Source organism: Caretta caretta, chromosome 14, assembly GCF_965140235.1.
Source record: "Caretta caretta isolate rCarCar2 chromosome 14, rCarCar1.hap1, whole genome shotgun sequence".
Lineage (NCBI taxonomy): Eukaryota > Metazoa > Chordata > Testudines > Cheloniidae > Caretta > Caretta caretta.
In genome coordinates, this window is record NC_134219.1 from 2181681 (window position 1) to 2201091 (window position 19411).

Here is a 19411-nt window from a genome sequence, read left to right on the forward strand (position 1 = left end):
TCACAGCGCACTATCAGTGAAAAACGATCGACTCTCATTTTTACCAGTTATAAAATAAATCAACTGAAATATAAATAATGTACCTACATTTCAGTGTGCCCTATATAGAGCAGTATACACAAATCATTGTCCCTATAAGATTTCAGTTTGTACGGACTTTGCTAGTGCTTTTTATGTAGCTAGGCAGATATCTGGGTGAGCTGATATCGCCCCAGGGGTACCCGAACCCCTGGCCTGTGCTGAGGGGAGATGCCCTCTCCTAGGCATCCATAGTGTCTACACTGAAATGCGGCAGCTGCGCCACTGTAGTGACTGAAGGGTAGACATACTCCCAACCCCTTTTCCAGGCCTGGAGAAGAGCTCTGTGTGGACAGAAATTGGTCCAGAACAAGCTATTACCTCACCCCCCTGTGTCTCACACATCCGTGTGAGCAGGCTCAGGGCCTTGGACGCTACATACATCAAACATCGGGTACGCCCAGCGCCCGCTGTGGGACCGGCCCGCCGCTCCTACTCCTGTGTCTGGGCCCTGGGCACCCCGCTGCATTTCTGCCCGGGGCCGTGGCAGGGTCGCCAGGACAGGAGCCCTGCCTCTCCCGCTCGGGCTCACGCAGGGCTTCCCCGCCGCAGGCAGGGCGGGCGCCGGGTGTCCAGCCGGCTCGGACGCGCCCCGTTAGCGCAAGTGCTTCGGCCGGGGGAGCCGCTGCGGGGCGAAGGGACCTGTCCCCACCCCAGCTGCAGCAGCGCCCGGGGGAGCCAGCTCCGCCCGGCCCCCGCCGAAGGGCGCGCGTCGCTGCCCCGGCAGCCCAGCCCTGCGCCGGGCGGGGAGCGGGTCCGAGCCGCTCGGGCCGGGCCGGGCCGGGGCTGCCCCGCGCTGACGTTCGGAAAGCGAAACTCGGGGCTCTCCGGCGACGCGCACTCGCAGAAACAGAAACTTTGCCGGGTGCCCCGGGCAGCGGCAGCCGGCGCGGAGCTCAGGTCAGCGGCCCCAGCGCGGGGCTCGGCCCCCGGGGAGCTCGGCCCGGGCTCGGCGGCCGAGCTCAGCGCGGGGGTGCAGGAGCCCGACGCCCCGGTGCCCGCCGCGGGAGCTCGTGGGGGGCTCTCGCTGGCTCGGGGCTTTGCAGAGGGCTCGGACCCGCCTACCCCGCTAGGGGCCTGGCTGGGGGGGGATCCCCGCGCCCCCTGCACGGGCGGGGCGGGACGGGCCCGGCTGGGGGGGGGCGCTGTGCGCACCCCGGGGGTCCCCTGCCCGGCGGGCGGGGCTGGGTGATGCGCCTCGCGGGGGCGTGGCTGGCCGCCGCTTTCCCGCGGGCAGGGGCAGGGGGGTGGGGCGCGGCGCGGGCAGGCTCCGCCGTTGCCCCTTCGCCGCCCCCCGGGGCAGGCGGTGGGGGGCAGCCGCGGTAAATCCCAGCCCGATGCACCCTGGGACTTGTAGTCAGGAAGCGGGTCCTTCCGCCTCGCGCTTTCCCGGGGGGCGCAATTTGCATACGGCGAGCGTTCCCTGCCTTGCCATTGGCCGAGCGGCTGAGCTCATTAGCATGGGCGCCCGGGGAAGCTTCTCTTTATGCGCCCGGCGGGCGCGGGAGGGGCTGCCGGCCGATCTGCATGCCGGCCCCGCCCCCTGCCGGCCCTCCCCACCCCCTCAGGCAGGAGAGGCTGCAGGTACGGGGCTCGTGAGGGGTGGGGGCGGCGCATCTCATGGGGGGGCTGAGGGGGGGCTCCCTCCCCTCTGCAGGGCTGGCTGGGGCCCTCCCCTGCCCCAGAGAGGCGCTGGCAGCGGCGGGGCCACCCTGCTGCCCTGGGCTGGGGGAGTCTGGGCTGGGGGGGCCCTTGGTAAGTCCGCCTGGCCTGGGGCAGGTGCCACGGCCGGGCCCTTCCCCTGCGTGCGTCCCTCCCCGGTCCAGCGTGCCCCTGCCCTGGGGTCCCGCCCCCGCCCTGGGGTCCCGCCCGCCGCCTCGGGGCCTCCCAGGTGCAGCCGTGCCCCCTCCATGCCTGGTGCCCAGTTCCCTTGGCCAGAGCGGGGCCAAGCTTGTGGTTCTCCTGCCTCCGCCGCTTCCTTATTTGCGGCGCAGCGATGTGCCTGAAGCCCCAGTGCCATGGCGCTGGGTGCGGTACACACACACACACACACACACACACACACAACACAACAACACAACAACAAGCCAGTCCCAGCTCCACACACACACACACACAACACAACACAACAACACAACAACAAGCCAGTCCCAGCTCCACACACACACACACACACACACACACCAACACAACAAGCCAGTCCCAGCTCCACACACACACACACACACAACACAACACAACAACAAGCCAGTCCCAGCTCCACACACACACACACACACACACACACACACACAACACAACAAGCCAGTCCCAGCTCCACACACACACACACACAACACAACAACAAGCCAGTCCCAGCTCCACACACACACACACACACACACACACCAACACAACAAGCCAGTCCCAGCTCCACACACACACACACACAACACAACACAACACAACAACAAGCCAGTCCCAGCTCCACACACACACACACACACACAAATTTGCGGATGATACTAAACTGGGAGGAGTGGTAGATACGCTGGAGGGCAGGGATAGGATACAGAGGGACCTAGACAAATTGGAGGATTGGGCCAAAAGAAATCTGATGAGGTTCAATAAGGATAAGTGCAGGGTCCTGCACTTAGGACGGAAGAACCCAATGCACAGCTACAGACTAGGGGCCGAATGGCTAGGCAGCAGTTCTGCGGAAAAGGACCTAGGGGTGACAGTGGACGAGAAGCTGGATATGAGTCAGCAGTGTGCCCTTGTTGCCAAGAAGGCCAATGGCATTTTGGGATGTATAAGTAGGGGCATAGCGAGCAGATCGAGGGACGTGATCGTTCCCCTCTATTCGACATTGGTGAGGCCTCATCTGGAGTACTGTGTCCAGTTTTGGGCCCCACACTTCAAGAAGGATGTGGATAAATTGGAGAGAGTCCAGCGAAGGGCAACAAAAATGATTAGGGGTCTGGAACATATGAGTTATGAGGAGAGGCTGAGGGAGCTGGGATTGTTTAGCCTGCAGAAGAGAAGAATGAGGGGGGATTTGATAGCTGCTTTCAACTACCTGAAAGGGGGTTCCAAAGAGGATGGCTCTAGACTGTTCTCAATGGTAGCAGATGACAGAACGAGGAGTAATGGTCTCAAGTTACAGTGGGGGAGGTTTAGATTGGATATTAGGAAAAACTTTTTCACTATGAGGGTGGTGAAACACTGGAATGCGTTACCTAGGGAGGTGGTAGAATCTCCTTCCTTAGAGGTTTTTAAGGTCAGGCTTGACAAAGCCCTGGCTGGGATGATTTAACTGGGAATTGGTCCTGCTTTGAGCAGGGGGTTGGACTAGATGACCTCCTGAGGTCCCTTCCAACCCTGATATTCTATGATTCTATGATTCACACACACAAACAACACAACACAACAACAAGCCAGTCCCAGCTCCACACACACACACACACACACACCACAACACAACAACAAGCCAGTCCCAGCTCCACACACACACACACACACCACAACACAACAACAAGCCAGTCCCAGCTCCACACACACACACACACCACAACACAACAACAAGCCAGTCCCAGCTCCACACACACACACACACACACACCACAACACAACAAGCCAGTCCCAGCTCCACACACACACACACACACACACACCACAACACAACAACAAGCCAGTCCCAGCTCCACACACACACACACACACACACACCACAACACAACAAGCCAGTCCCAGCTCCACACACACACACACACCACAACACAACAACAAGCCAGTCCCAGCTCCACACACACACACACACACCAACAAGCCAGTCCCAGCTCCACACACACACACACACACACACACACACACACCCCAACAAGCCAGTCCCAGCTCCACACACACACACACACACACACACACACACCAACAAGCCAGTCCCAGCTCCACACACACACACACACACACACACACCAACAAGCCAGTCCCAGCTCCACACACACACACACACACACACACCAACAAGCCAGTCCCAGCTCCAAAGAATTTAGGGCTGGATTTTCAATTTAAGAATTCAGCTCTCCTTTAGGCACCCAAATAAGTGGAGATGCTGGGTGCTGAGGCGCTTTGAAAATCTGGCTTTTACTCAAGGCAAGAGGCAACTGACAAAGACAGTAAGCCACTGTGCAGTTTGGATACTTCCTTATCCCCTTTTTAGTCAGAGCCTTCTTTAACGGTGATCCTCCAGAAAGAGGGTATACCAGGTTCAAAGCTCAGTATTGGTGGGACCTACAGCTCCTCAAAAAAGTGACTCCATCAGTGTGGTTTCTTATGATTTTTTTTTCTTTAAAAGAAAAAAAAAAGTATAAAAATTAACTTCAGTCCAGAGTTCCCTATCAGTTTTTGTGGCTTTATAATTGCATTCCCTAGCTTTTAAAACATTTTTCTCTCCCATGTTGCTGTTTTGCAAAAATAATGCAAACCGGCAAAACTGACTCTACAGCAAATGTCACCAAAGGCAAATAAGCGAAGTTAAGGGGAAAAGAGGTGGTGGTGGGGAGGAAGCTGTGTGTGTTTTGCCGTTTGTTTATTTTATGTACAATTATCCTGTTACCGCATGCACACAAAGGAAAGGAAATAGTGGGTTACGTTTTACAAATCTGTATTTTTGTTAAGTCTGTATGCACGCATACTGTGAATGATTTAGGCTCTTAAAATGGTTTTCATTAATTTATTTTGCTTGAAATATTTGCACTTGCTTTTTTAAATAAATGAACTTAACAACTGAAGTCTCTGTTGCTTGTGAGGTGTGGGAAGCAGAGAGATTGTTTCATTTTATGCCCAAGTAAATGGTTTGTGAGGCCTTGAAACATTGCCTATCTGACCTCTGTAGCTTTCACATTTTCTTAGTGTCCTGAGGGTGAAATTTAGCAAGGGCCCAGGGTCACTAATAATGAATCAATGTTTTGCTGTCTCTCTTAACCATTTGTGTGTGTCTCTCTTCCTGCTTTGAAACAGGCGGCATAAAACTTTTTCCTGAGGTGGCAGGGTGCAGGTATGAAGTGCCCTAAATGTGACTACATTTCTCAAGATGCTTCTCCCAACTTCTGCAGCAGCTGTGGGTTCAGGCTGGTCCCCCACATCAGCACACAGAGTATGGAAAAAGGTAGGAGGATGGGGGTAACTTGGGTTTACTGCTTGGTTGACTGTAGGATATTGCAAAGAGGCGAAGTTATGTGACATGTACACATGATGACATGCAAATAGTACTTCAGCAGCAGAGGTGTTCTAAACTAGATGCAGCGTGGGTCCCCGAATCAGACATTGCCTGTGGGATCCCATACCCCATATGGTTGGTATACCAGATCTGAGCAGAGTTGACAGATAGATCGGAGAAGGTGGGGTCCACTGGAACATGCTCAGGCCTTGCCACTTTGAGCCCAAAAAAGGAGGGGTGAGGACCTCCTAGTAGCCAGGAGGCAGGTCTGGAAGGAGTCACTGGGCTCCCGTCCCACTGGTGGGGTGGCTCACATGGGTGGGAGATCCCTGCTGGAAGAACCTGACCCTGGTCCTGGCCCCAAAGCAAGAGACGAACAGAGTGAGGAGGTCGGGGGAGGCACCCAAATCTGTTCCCATGGCTGTGGAAGAGCAGAGCATGGGGGAGGTACCTGAGGTGACCCCCCTCCCCGCAATTGCTGCACAAACCAGACTGGCTGGGGGTTGAGTGCCACTCCAGAACAAGGACACAGACATAACTATGGACCACATGGGAGGGTTTGAGCCAATGAGCAGGTGGAGGAGGGCCGGGGGAAGGGGGGGGCAGGAACAGACAAGCCCAGGAACTGGGAAGACTTGTAGAGAGAACAAAGAAAGAGCAGCGGGAAAAGTAGCAGTGCTGAGCCAAGGCAGAGAGACACCCAGATGGAGGCAGGCAGAGCTGAACTAGGAGCTGCTTGGAGGAGAGACAAAAGGAGACTGTTAGGGATGCACAGGCTGGAGCTTCCAGGCCAGCTGATACCAAGCAGCAAGCAGCAGAGGGCACGGACAGGTTGGACTGACCTAAGGGTGGTGCGGTTGCATGGACACAAGGCAGAGAGTTTGTGCATGTCTGGCTAGGTGTGGGGGTAGGGGCGAGCTGCGTGCTGTATCAGGGCAAGGGAGTTGGTGTAACCCTTGCTAGAGATCCTGACCTGGACCTGCTCCTCGCTTTGCTGGGTTGGATAAAAGCGTTGTGCTATTGTAAAACATGGAACTTGTTCCAAGGGTTACCTCTGGTCTCATGGAGAGAGGGTTGGAGTCTGTGCAGGGGTGTGTGGGACCCTGTTCCCCAACCCTGGGAATCCCCCATCTGACAATGGGCAGGGTGAGAATCAAGTTGCCTGCCCTGTCTCTAGCTCAGAAGAGGTGTGCCGAGTCTTCATTTATTCACTCTTGTCATAAATATAAAGGGAAGGGTAAACACCTTTAAATCCCTTCTGGCCAGAGGAAAAACCCTTTCACCTGTAAAGGGTTAAGAAGCTAGGATAACCTCGCTGGCACCTGACCAAAATGACCAATGAGGAGACAAGATACTTTCAAAGCTGTAGGGGGGGGAACAAAGGCTCTCTCTGTGTGATGCTTTTGCCAGGAACAGAACAGGAATGGAGTCTTAGAACTTAGTAAGTAAGTAATCTAGCTAAGGTGCCACAAGTACTCCTTTTCTTCTAGCTAGAGATGCGTTAGATTCTGTTTTGTTTAAATGGCTGATAAAATAGCTGTGCTGAATGGAATGTATAGTCCTGTTTTTGTGTCTTTTTGTAACTTAAGGTTTTGCCTAGGGGATACTCTATGTTTTGAATCTAATTACCCTGTAAGATATTTACCATCCTGATTTTACAGAGGTGATTCTTTTACTTTTTTTTCTTCAATTAAAATTCTTCTTGTAAGAACCTGATTGCTTTTTCATTGTCTTAAGATCCAAGGGTTTGGGTCTGTGTTCACCTATACAAATTGGTTAGGATTTTTATCAAGCCTTCCCCAGGAAAGGAGGTGTAGGGTTTGGGGAGGATTTTGGGGGGAAAGACGTTTCCAAGCGAGCTCTTTCCTGGTTATATATCTTTGAGACGCTTGGTGATGGTAGCAATAAAGTCCAAGGGCAAAAGGTAAAATAGTTTGTACCTTGGGGAAGTTTTAACCTAAGCTGGTAAAAATAAGTTTAGGGGGTTTTCGTGCAGGCCCCCCCATCTGTACCCTAGAGTTCAGAGTGGGGAAAGAACCTTGACAACTCTAATTTAAGAAAAAAGAAAAGGAGTACTTGTGGCACCTTAGAGACTAAGCAATTTATTTGAGCATGAGCTTTCGTGAGCTACAGCTCACTTCATCAGATGTTTACCGTGGAAACTGCAGCAGACTTTATATACACACAGAGAATATGAAACAATACCTCCTCCCACCCCACTGTCCTGCTGGTAATAGCTTATCTAAAGTGATCAACAGGTGGGCCATTTCCAGCACAAATCCAGGTTTTCTCACCCTCCACCCCCCCACACAAATTCACTCTCCTGCTGGTGCTAGCCCATCCAAAGTGACAACTCTTTACATAGTCAAGTCGGGCTATTTCCTGCACAAATCCAGGTTTTCTCACATCCCCCCCACCCCCATACACACACAAACTCACTCTCCTGCTGGTAATAGCTCATCTAAACTGACCACTCTCCAAGTTTAAATCCAAGTTAAACCAGAACATCTGGGGGGGGGGGTAGGAAAAAACAAGAGGAAACAGGCTACCTTGCATAATGACTTAGCCACTCCCAGTCTCTATTTAAGCCTAAATTAATAGTATCCAATTTGCAAATGAATTCCAATTCAGCAGTTTCTCGCTGGAGTCTGGATTTGAAGTTTTTTTGTTTTAAGATAGCGACCTTCATGTCTGTGATTGCGTGACCAGAGAGATTGAAGTGTTCTCCGAGTGGTTTATGAATGTTATAATTCTTGACATCTGATTTGTGTCCATTTATTCTTTTACGTAGAGACTGTCCAGTTTGACCAATGTACATGGCAGAGGGGCATTGCTGGCACATGATGGCATATATCACATTGGTGGATGTGCAGGTGAACGAGCCTCTGATAGTGTGGCTGATGTTATTAGGCCCTGTGATGGTGTCCCCTGAATAGATATGTGGGCACAATTGGCAACGGGCTTTGTTGCAAGGATAAGTTCCTGGGTTAGTGGTTCTGTTGTGTGGTATGTGGTTGTTGGTGAGTATTTGCTTCAGATTGCGGGGCTGTCTGTAGGCAAGGACTGGCCTGTCTCCCAAGACTTGTGAGAGTGTTGGGTCATCCTTTAGGATAGGTTGTAGATCCTTAATAATGCGTTGGAGGGGTTTTAGTTGGGGGCTGAAGGTGACGGCTAGTGGCGTTCTGTTATTTTCTTTGTTAGGCCTGTCCTGTAGTAGGTAACTTCTGGGAACTCTTCTGGCTCTATCAATCTGTTTCTTTACTTCTGCAGGTGGGTATTGTAGTTGTAAGAAAGCTTGACAGAGATCTTGTAGGTGTTTGTCTCTGTCTGAGGGGTTGGAGCAAATGCGGTTGTATCGCAGAGCTTGGCTGTAGACGATGGATCGTGTGGTGTGGTCAGGGTGAAAGCTGGAGGCATGCAGGTAGGAATAGCGGTCAGTAGGTTTCCGGTATAGGGTGGTGTTTATGTGGCCATTGTTTATTAGCACTGTAGTGTCCAGGAAGTGGATCTCGTGTGGACTGGACCAGGCTGAGGTTGGTGGTGGGATGGAAATTGTTGAAATCATGGTGGAATTCCTCAAGGGCTTCTTTTCCATGGGTCCAGATGATGAAGATGTCATCAATATAGCGCAAGTAGAGTAGGGGCTTTAGGGGACGAGAGCTGAGGAAGCGTTGTTCTAAATCAGCCATAAAAATGTTGGCATACTGTGGGGCCATGCGGGTACCCATAGCAGTGCCGCTGATCTGAAGGTATACATTGTCCCCAAATGTGAAATAGTTATGGGTAAGGACAAAGTCACAAAGTTCAGCCACCAGGTTAGCCGTGACATTATCGGGGATAGTGTTCTTGACGGCTTGTAGTCCATCTTTGTGTGGAATGTTGGTGTAGAGGGCTTCTACATCCATAGTAGCCAGGATGGTGTTATCAGGAAGATCACCGATGGATTGAAGTTTCCTCAGGAAGTCAGTGGTGTCTGGAAGGTAGCTGGGCGTGCTGGTAGCGTAGGGCCTGAGGAGGGAGTCTACATAGCCAGACAATCCTGCTGTCAGGGTGCCAATGCCTGAGATGATGGGGCGCCCAGGATTTCCAGGTTTATGGATCTTGGGTAGTAGATAGAATATCCCAGGTCGGGGTTCCAGGGGTGTGTCTGTGCGGATTTGATCTTGTGCTTTTTCAGGAAGTTTCTTGAGCAAATGCTGTAGTTGCTTTTGGTAACTCTCAGTGGGATCATAGGGTAATGGCTTGTAGAAACTCGTGTTGGAGAGCTGCCGAGCAGCCTCTTGTTCATATTCCGACCTATTCATGATGACAACAGCACCTCCTTTGTCAGCCTTTTTGATTATGATGTCAGAGTTGTTTCTGAGGCTGTGGATGGCATTGCGTTCCGCATGGCTGAGGTTATGGGGCAAGTGATGCTGCTTTTCCACAATTTCAGCCCGTGCACGTCGGCGGAAGCACTCTATGTAGAAGTCCAGTCTGCTGTTTCGACCTTCAGGAGGAGTCCATCTAGAATCCCTCTTTCTGTAGTGTTGGCAGGGAGACCTCTGTGGATTAGTATGTTGTTCAGAGGTATTTTGGAAATATTCCTTGAGACGGAGACATCGAAAATAGGATTCTAGGTCACCACAGAACTGTATCATGTTCGTGGGGGTGGAGGGGCAGAAGGAGAGGCCCCGAGATAGAACAGCTGCTTCTGCTGGGCTGAGAGTATAGTTGGACAGGTTAACAATATTGCTAGGTGGGTTGAGGGAACCATTGCTGTGGCCCCTTGTAGCATGTAGTAGTTTAGAAAGTTTAGTGGTTTAATTTAAGTTTAATTTAATTTATTTTTTATTAATTTATTTATTTATTATTTATTTATTATTTATTTATTATTTAATAATTTTATTAATTTAATTTAAATTAATAATTTAAGTTTAATTTAAGGTTTCACATGCCAATAATACATTTTAACAGTTTTAGAAGATCTCTCTCTATGAGTCTATATATTATATAAGTAAACTATTGTCATATGTAAAGTAAACAAGGATTTTAAAATATTTAAGAAGCTTCATTTAAAATTAAATTAAAATGCAGCTCTTAATAGTTTAGTGCAGTGGTTCTTAACCTGGGGGTGCGAGCCACCCTTCCTGGGGGTGCAAGACATGCAAGATTTTTTTAGAAGGTAAATCATCGAAAACACAAATTAAGCATAGGCATATAAGTACAACTACTTTATTTCATCAAACCTATGTATTTATTAACATTATACATTTAACTATTACTGTAATACACAAAGTTTTTAAGCTAATTGTAGTGTAATTTTTGATAAGGGGTGAGAGAACATATTTTGAGAACTCCAGACCATCAGTGGGCTGAGCGGGGCCAGGTGTAGTGTATAAAATTGCTCCCTATAGGAATGTGCTACTTACAGTGTACTGCTTACAGCTGCCAGTCCTGGTGCTCTGAGTGGCATGGTAAGGAGATGAGGGACGGGGGGTTGGATAGGCGTGGGGAACCCGGGTGGGGTTGGATAGGAGTGGGAATCCCGGGGGGGCCTGTCAGGGGTTGGGGGTGTGGATAGGGGTCGGGGCAGTCAGGGGACAGGGGGGCTTGGATAGGGGGATGGGGTCCCGGGGGGGGCAGATGGGGTCGGGGGTCCCAGGAGGGGGTGGTCAGGAGACAAGGAGCAGGGGGAGTTGGATGGGTTGGGGGTTCTGAGGAGGGCAGTCAGGGGGTGGGGGGTCCCAGGAGGGGGTGGTTAGGGGACAAGGAGTTGTGGGGTTGGATGGGTCAGGAGTTATGAGGGGGGCAGTCAGAGGGTGGGAAGTGGGAGGGGGCCTGTCATAAATATAAAGGGAAGGGTAAACCCCTTTGAAATCCCTCCTGGCCAGGGGAAAGCTCCTCTCACCTGTAAAGGGTTAAGAAGCTAAAGGTAACCTCGCTGGCACCTGACCAAAATGACCAATGAGGAGACAAGATATTTTCAAAAGCTGGGAGGAGGGAGAGAAACAAAGGGTCTGTGTTTGTCTGTATGCTGGGTCTTTGCCAGGGATAGACCAGGAATGGAATCTTAGAACTTTTAGTAAGTAATCTAGCTAGGTATGTGTTAGATTATGATTTCTTTAAATGGCTGAGAAAAGAATTGTGCTGAATAGAATAACTATTTCTGTCTGTGTATCTTTTTTGTAACTTAAGGTTTTGCCTAGAGGGGTTCTCTATGTTTTTGAATCTAATTACCCTGTAAGATATCTACCATCCAGATTTTACAGGGGGGATTTCTTTATTTCTGTTTACTTCTATTTTTTATTAAAAGTCTTCTTGTAAAAAACTGAATGCTTTTTCATTGTTCTCAGATCCCAGGATTTGGGTCTGTGGTCACCTATGCAAATTGGTGAGGCTTTTTATCCAACATTTCCCAGGAAAGGGGGGGTGCAAGTGTTGGGAGGATTGTTCATTGTTCTTAAGATCCAAGGGGCTGGGTCTGTAGTCACCTATGCAAATTGGTGAGGCTTTTTACCAAACCTTGTCCAGGAAGTGGGGTGCAAGGTTTTGGGAAGTATTTTGGGGGGAAGGACGCGTCCAAACAGCTCTTCCCCAGTAACCAGTATTAGTTTGGTGGTGGTAGCGGCCAGTCCAAGGACAACGGGTGGAATATTTTGTACCTTGGGGAAGTTTTGACCTAAGCTGGTAAAGATAAGCTTAGGAGGTTTTTCATGCAGGTCCCCACATCTGTACCCTAGAGTTCAGAGTGGGGGAGGAACCTTGACAGGGCCGAAAGGGAGCGGCCTGTGTGGGGAGGCACAGCCTTCCCTACCCAGGTGTGTATTAAATTTCTCCCCGTAGGAATGTGCTTCTTGCGGAGCACCAGGACTGGCAGCCGTAAGTAGTACACTGTAATTAGCACATTCCTGCGGGGAGACATTTCATACACTACACTGGGGGACAGAACCCCAGACCGGCGGCAGGCTGAGCCGCTCAGCCCGCCGCCAGTCTGGGGTTCCATCCTTTGACTCCTGCCAGCCAGGGTCCCAGTTGCCGGCCCCGCTCAACCTGCTGCTGGCCTGGGGTTCCGTTCACCCAGGCCAGCAGCAGGCAGCCGCCGGGACCCCGGCTGGCAGCAGCGTGCCAGTAAAAATCGGTACATGTGCCGCAGGTTGCCGACCCTGCTCTACCTTATAGATGTCATTATTATTGTTGTTACTGTTTCTTGCAGTAGCTTCCTTCGATGTGTATTGTGTTGGGCACTGTGCAAAAAAAGGATTTTTTTAATTTTTTTTTTCTGTTTCCTGCTTTGTTACGATGGATAAAGGAGGCCTGAAACGTTCGTTTGAGGTGTTTTGCCAGAAGCAGGGATTGGGCAACAGGGGATGGATCACTTGATGATTCCCTGTTCTGTTCATTCCCTCTGGGGCACCTGGCACTGGCCACTGTTGGAAGACAGGATAGTGGGCTAGATGGACCTTTGGTCTGACCCAATATGGCTATTCTTATGTTCTTTTGTTTTTGTTTCTGAAATTTCCTGATTGCTTTTTACTTTAGAAATGTTTGGAGTGTCAAGGCTGCTCTTCATTGGTTTGGCAGGAGTATGCAAAGAGCTCTAATGCCTTAAACTGAACGGGCGGCAGGTGCTGAATCTTTAAGCAGCTTCCTTTTCCAAATGTTAAATAATCACTGAAGTTAAATAGGTGCTAATAAAACACACACTATTGTGAGCTGTCTAATTGAAAATCCCTTCTCTCTCAGCTGCTCAGCTTTCAGTCTGTAGCAAACGTATCTCACCTGTGCGCTAGTTGTCTGGTTATCATCAATAGGGTAAAATGGTAATGGGGTTTAATTCAGGCCTGAGTCAAATGGCTTATCGGTGTTTTCATTCAAATCTTTCTGCTTTAAGGTTGTTTAGATGTCATGACAATTTGACAGGTTTCAGAGTAACAGCCGTGTTAGTCTGTATTCGCAAAAAGAAAAGGAGGACTTGTGGCACCTTAGAGACTAACCAATTTATTTGAGCATGAGCTTTCGTAAGCTACAGCTCACTTCATCGGATGCATACCGTGGAAACTGCAGCAGACTTTATATATACACAGAGAATATGAAACAATACCTCCTCCCACCCCACTGTCCTGCTCGTAATAGCTTATCTAAAGTGATCATCAGGTGGGCCATTTCCAGCACAAATTTGAGGAGACAAAACCAATTCAGTGTGTGTTTTATGAATTGTAATGAGAAAACAAACAGGCAAATGTAAAGCTAACTTCCCTACAACACTAAACAATGCAATAATTAAATTGAAGTTACAGTGGTGATCAGATGAATTAATCAAGGAATTAACAGCATAAATTAAAATCAATAATTCAATAAGAAAGTAGATTGAGTCCATTTCTTGCTCATTTACCTGGACTTTTTGAGGTCGCAATTTGAGCTGCTAACACTCCTCTGTCCCTTGCCTGAAATCTTGCAAGTGAATCAGGGTATTGCAGCTTTGCACCCCAACTGCATTGTGCAATCCTGGTAGAGCGTGATCAAGCTTAACCTTTGGTTCACTTTTGAGGCCTTCCCTCCAACGGTCGTTTCTCCACTGCATGTGTCTGAGGCCACAATTCTATGTTTTTCTCCCAAGAAGGCGAGAACAGGGGAACAACAGGAGATGACTCCATCAAAACTGTTACAACTCCTTATCTGGGTTAATAGTTAGGGATTTACAGATGGGTCTCTGGACCTTAAGGCCTAGCCACTTCCTTGGACCTCACTTATAGCCCATTGCCATTTGATCTACACAATTGTCAGTGTTCCTTACTCATTCAAACCTCACATTTCAGCAATGACACTTAGGGCAAGTCTGCTCTATAAAAATAAGTCAACCTAAGTTTTGTTTACTTAAAAAGAAAAGGAGTACTTGTGGCACCTTGGCGACTAACCAATTTATTTGAGCATGAGCTTTCGTGAGCTACAGCTCACTTCATCAGATGCATACCGTGGAAACTGCAGCAGACTTTATATATACACAGAGAATATGAAACAATACCTCCTCCCACCCCACTGTCCTGCTGGTAATAGCCTATCTAAAGTGATCAACAGGTGGGCCATTTCCAGCACAAATCCAGGTTTTCTCACCCTCCACCCCCCCACACAAATTCACTCTCCTGCTGGTGCTAGCCCATCCAAAGTGACAACTCTTTACATAATCAAGTCGGGCTATTTCCTGCATAAATCCAGGTAAAAAATAGCCCGACTTGATTATGTAAAGAGTTGTCACTTTGGATGGGCTAGCACCAGCAGGAGAGTGAATTTGTGTGGGGGGGTGGAGGGTGAGAAAACCTGGATTTGTGCTGGAAATGGCCCACCTGTTGATCACTTTAGATAAGCTATTACCAGCAGGACAGTGGGGTGGGAGGAGGTATTGTTTCATATTCTCTGTGTGTATATAAAGTCTGCTGCAGTTGCCACGGTATGCATCTGATGAAGTGAGCTGTAGTTCACGAAAGCTCATGCTCAAATAAATTGATTAGTCTCTAAGGTGCCACAAGTACTCCTTTTCTTTTTGCGAATACAGACTAACACGGCTGTTACTCTGAAACCTTTGTTTACTTACAGTCCCTCAGTAATTAAATTGCTTTTGCATGTCCACACTGTGCTCCTTGTGTCAGTAGCATGTGTCCTCATCAGGAGCGCTTGCACCGATTTAACTGTTAGTGTGGGGCATTGTTGGGCATCTTCTGAAAGGCAGCAACAGTCGATGTAAGCAAAACGGTGTTTACACTGACACTGCATCAACCTAACTACAACAGCCTAGGTGCTATGCCTCTTGTAGCGGTGGAGTTACTAAGTCGGTGTAGTGGGCCAGTTACATTGGTGGGAACTGCATTTTAGTGTAGATTCTGTGACGATGTGATGCAGCAGGGAGGGGGGAGTGTTAACCTGGGAATGTGCCCTGGGGATGGGAGACCTGAGAGCCTGTCACCTGAGCCAGGAGGGGGAGGGGGAAGTGACACCTCTGCCCAGGAATGTGAACAGAGGCTGCAGAAGGGACCCTGCTGGGGGGGTTTAGTTTTCAGTTTGGTGCTGGGTGGAGGAATGCAGGGAACCCCAGGGCTGGGGTCTAAGCTCCCTGCTCCCCCAGAAGGACTTGACTGAGGGGTCCTGGTTGTACCCACAAGCTCTGTTTTGGACTGTGTTCCTGTTGTCCAATAAACCTTCTGTTTTACTGGCTGGCTGAGAGTCTCAGTGAATCCCAGGAAGAGGGGTGCAGCGCCTGGACTCCCCCACACTCCGTGACAGATGCTTACAGAGTTATGTCAACATAAACTGCTTTACATCAACCTAACTCTGTAGCATAGGCCAGGCCTTAGGGCCTCACAACCCACAGTAAGAAATTACAGAACTATCACCTTGGTTTGACTAGGTGAACTGAGTGAAAGGTCATCTTGCTCTAACAAAGCCCAAAGACAAAACTGCTTCAAAGCTGCTTTTGAGATGCTGTTAATATAAAATCAACGAGGAATTTGGTGGCACCTAAAAGACACCTTAAGAGATCTGTTAGTCTTTAAGGTTTCACCGGACTCCTCATTGTTTTTGTGGATACAGACTAATGTGGCTACCCCTCTGATACTTGTTAATATAAAGTAATTAAAAATTCATTAGATTTAAGGTTTCAGAGTAGCAGCTGTGTTAGTCTGTATTTGCAAAAAGAAAAGGCGTACTTGTGGCACCTTAGAGACTAACACATTTATTTGAGCATAAGCTTTCGTGAGCTACAGCTCACTTCATCGGATGCATCCAATGAAGTGAGCTGTAGCTCACGAAAGCTTATGCTCAAATACATTTATTATATTTAAGTTCATACTTACACTACTATAGAGCTATGTGCCCTACATAACAAGACTTTCAGCCTAGACAGGGTCACGGGACTTGAGTTGGTAATGTAAAACACAAGTGGAATTATTTCTCAAATCCTTTCCTGCCCCTTTCACGCATCATAAAGAAGCGAACAAGGGCACAACTGTGATTTCTATCCCACCTACTTTGCAGGCCATTTTCTATATTACATTTGTTATTTAAAACCACCATTTTATTTTTTAGATTTTTTTTTTTTGCATTGTATTTTGTTTCCTTGTTGTTGTTGTTTTTTTGGGAAGGGAGAGGAGATTTTATGCTTTGGCTCTTGTGATTTATTTACATTCTTCCTGTTCTCTGAGGGGATAGATAAGCTCCTGGGCTTTGTTGGCTTTGCCTTTCATACCCACGTGCGCACACCACGGCCCTGTTCACTTCACACTGCACAGTTCTGCCCTGAGGCTTATGCAGGAGCAAACTGGTAACATGTGTGATACAATGGTGAATGCACCACTCAAGATGATACTGCATAAAGCCATGGCATGTATGGGAAGCCAAAAGGGGGGGGATTCCTGGAGGAAAAAGGAAGGAGTTGAGAGCAATTGAAAGATGATTGGAATGACATGCTGGCAAAGGCAGGTAAAAAAATGTGAAAAATACACAAGTTAATGATACCCTGAGCACAAAAGCACTATGAAACCCAGCTGCTATAAGCAAGTATCTGGCAGGATAGGTGACAGTGTTGATTTACTACTTGTCCGCTACCAGAATCGGTTCCTCCCCTAGAATCTGCAGCTCTCGTGCTGTGGCAGCATCTGCGTGGTGGGATGGCAGTATGGGCGGAAGTGTGGGCAAAGGATAGCTCTGAAGAGTTTTCTTGTGCCATGTATCTGACCCTGTCATCTACACACAGATTGGTTTGATTGCAAATCAGCTATGATGTCATGTTTCATCGTCTGTTTTTCTTACTTTCTTAAGGATCTTTTTCCCTTCCTGTGCCTCCTGTAACAGATTTGGAGCTGCCCTGTGAAAATTTACGGATACTATATGCTGGCCTGGTTATTGGGATGTCTGCTGTATGAATATATTCCTTTAAGTCAATAGGGGGCTCTCTGAAATGTTGGCAGGAAGGAGAAGAATGGCTGGAGAAAGATAGCCACCTATCAGCCAACACTTAAGAGTCATTAAGGGACAATGCTGGAACTATTAGCTTTAAGGTGCAGCCAGCTCTGTAACTCTGATGCTTTTTACAGAGGCGGAGGGCATATTTCTGCACTGAACACAGGAAGGGATGCTTTGAGATTTCAGCCTGGGAGCTGAAATATACTTTCAGGACCAGCCCTCTCTAGTCTCCTTTTTTGCATTATAAGTTCAACGGCTTGTACGGTTTTGGTAATGAGAAAAGGAGGACTTGTGGCACCTTAGAGACTAACCAATTTATTTGAGCATGAGCTTTCGTGAGCTACAGCTCACTTCATCAGCTCACGAAAGCTCATGCTCAAATAAATTGGTTAGTCTCTAAGGTGCCACAAGTACTCCTTTTCTTTTTGCGAATACAGACTAACACGGCTGTTCCTCTGAAACCTCTCCCTACAATGTGCATGATAATCAAGGTGGGCCATTTCCAGCACAAATCCAGGTTTTCTCACCCCCCCACCCCCATACACACACAAACTCACTCTTCTGCTGGCAATAGCTCATCCAAACTGACCACTCTCCAAGTTTAAATCCAAGTTTAACCAGAACGTCCGGGGAGGGGGCACATGATGGCATATATCACATTGGTGGATGTGCAGGTGAACGAGCCTCTGATAGTGTGGCTGATGTTATTAGGCCCTGTGATGGTGTCCCCTGAATAGATATGTGGGCACAGTTGGCAACAGGCTTTGTTGTCTCACAAATCTTGGGAGACAGGCCAGTCCTTGCCTACAGACAGCCCCGCAACCTGAAGCAAATACTCACCAACAACCACATACCACACAACAGAACCACTAACCCAGGAACTTATCCTTGCAACAAAGCCCATTGCCAACTGTGCCCACATATCTATTCAGGGGACACCATCACAGGGCCTAATAACATCAGCCACACTATCAGAGGCTCGTTCACCTGCACATCCACCAATGTGATATGTGCCAGCAATGCCCCTCTGCCATTTACATTGGTCAAACTGGACAGTCTCTACATAAAAGAATAAATGGACACAAATCAGATGTCGAGAATTATAACATTCATAAACCAGTTGGAGAACACTTCAATCTGTCTGGTCACGCAATCACAGACATGAAGGTCGCTATCTTAAAACAAAAAAACTTCAAATCCAGACTCCAGCGAGAAACTGCTGAATTGGAATTCATTTGCAAATTGGATACTATTAATTTAGGCTTAAATAGAGACTGGGAGTGGCTAAGTCATTATGCAAGGTAGCCTATTTCCCCTTGTTTTTTCCTACCCCCCCCCCCCCCCCCGGACGTTCTGGTTAAACTTGGAGAGTGGTCAGTTTGGATGAGCTGTTGCCAGCAGGAGAGTGAGTTTGTGTGTGTATGGGGGTGGGGGGGGGTGAGAAAACCTGGATTTGTGCTGGAAATGGCCCACCTTGATTATCATGCACATTGTAGGGAGAGTGGTCACTTTGGATGGGCTATTACCAGCAGGAGAGTGAGTTTGTGTGTGTGTTTTTTGGAGGGGGGTGAGGGGGTGAGAGAACCTGGATTTGTGCAGGAAATGGCCCATCTTGATTATCATGCACATTGTATAGAGAGTTGTCACTTTGGATGGGCTATTACCAGCAGGAGAGTGAGTTTGTGTGTGGGGGGGGTGGACGGTGAGAAAACCTGGATTTGTGCTGGAAATGGCCCAACTTGATGATCACTTTAGATAAGCTATTACCAGCAGGACAGTGGGGTGGGAGGAGGTATTGTTTTATGATCTCTGTGTGTATATAAAGTCTGCTGCAGTTTCCACGGTATGCATCCGATGAAGTGAGCTGTAGCTCACGAAAGCTCATGCTCAAATAAATTGGCTAGTCTCCAAGGTGCCACAAGTCCTCCTTTTCTCTTTGCGAATACAGACTAACACGGCTGTTACTCTGAAACCTGTCAATATGCAAGGTTTTGGTAGTGTGATGCAAGTGGTCTCAGAGTGGGGCTTCCAGTTTAGTCATGTTCACTGGACCTTCTCTCTTAACCTTGGTTTAGGGCTGAGCATTGCTCCTTTCCTCCCTTCTGAAGTTATTTCTAGTGTTCTTTTCGGAAAGGGGTGTGGAAGCAATGTTCATGTCTCAGTCAATGCATTTAATCAGCATTTGTGATTTCTCTCCCTCCT

General features: G+C 48.6%; 1 protein-coding gene across 5 annotated transcripts in view; it reads left to right on the forward strand.

Moving 5' to 3' along the window:
- Positions 1–826: 826 nt before the first annotated feature.
- The window catches only part of RNF213 (ring finger protein 213), a 99547-nt gene continuing 80962 nt past the window's right edge, over positions 827–19411 (forward strand). For 3 of the 5 annotated variants that reach the window (XM_075119163.1, XM_048818842.2, XM_075119164.1), the window contains exon 1: positions 5919–6106. In XM_075119163.1, the coding sequence (XP_074975264.1) occupies positions 5980–6106 (127 nt within the window). In that variant the 5' untranslated portion in view covers positions 5919–5979. Of the gene's footprint in view, positions 979–1577; positions 1663–5076; positions 5225–5918; positions 6107–19411 lie in introns of those variants that run through there. The other 2 variants (XM_075119165.1, XM_075119166.1) reach the window with 2 other exon arrangements.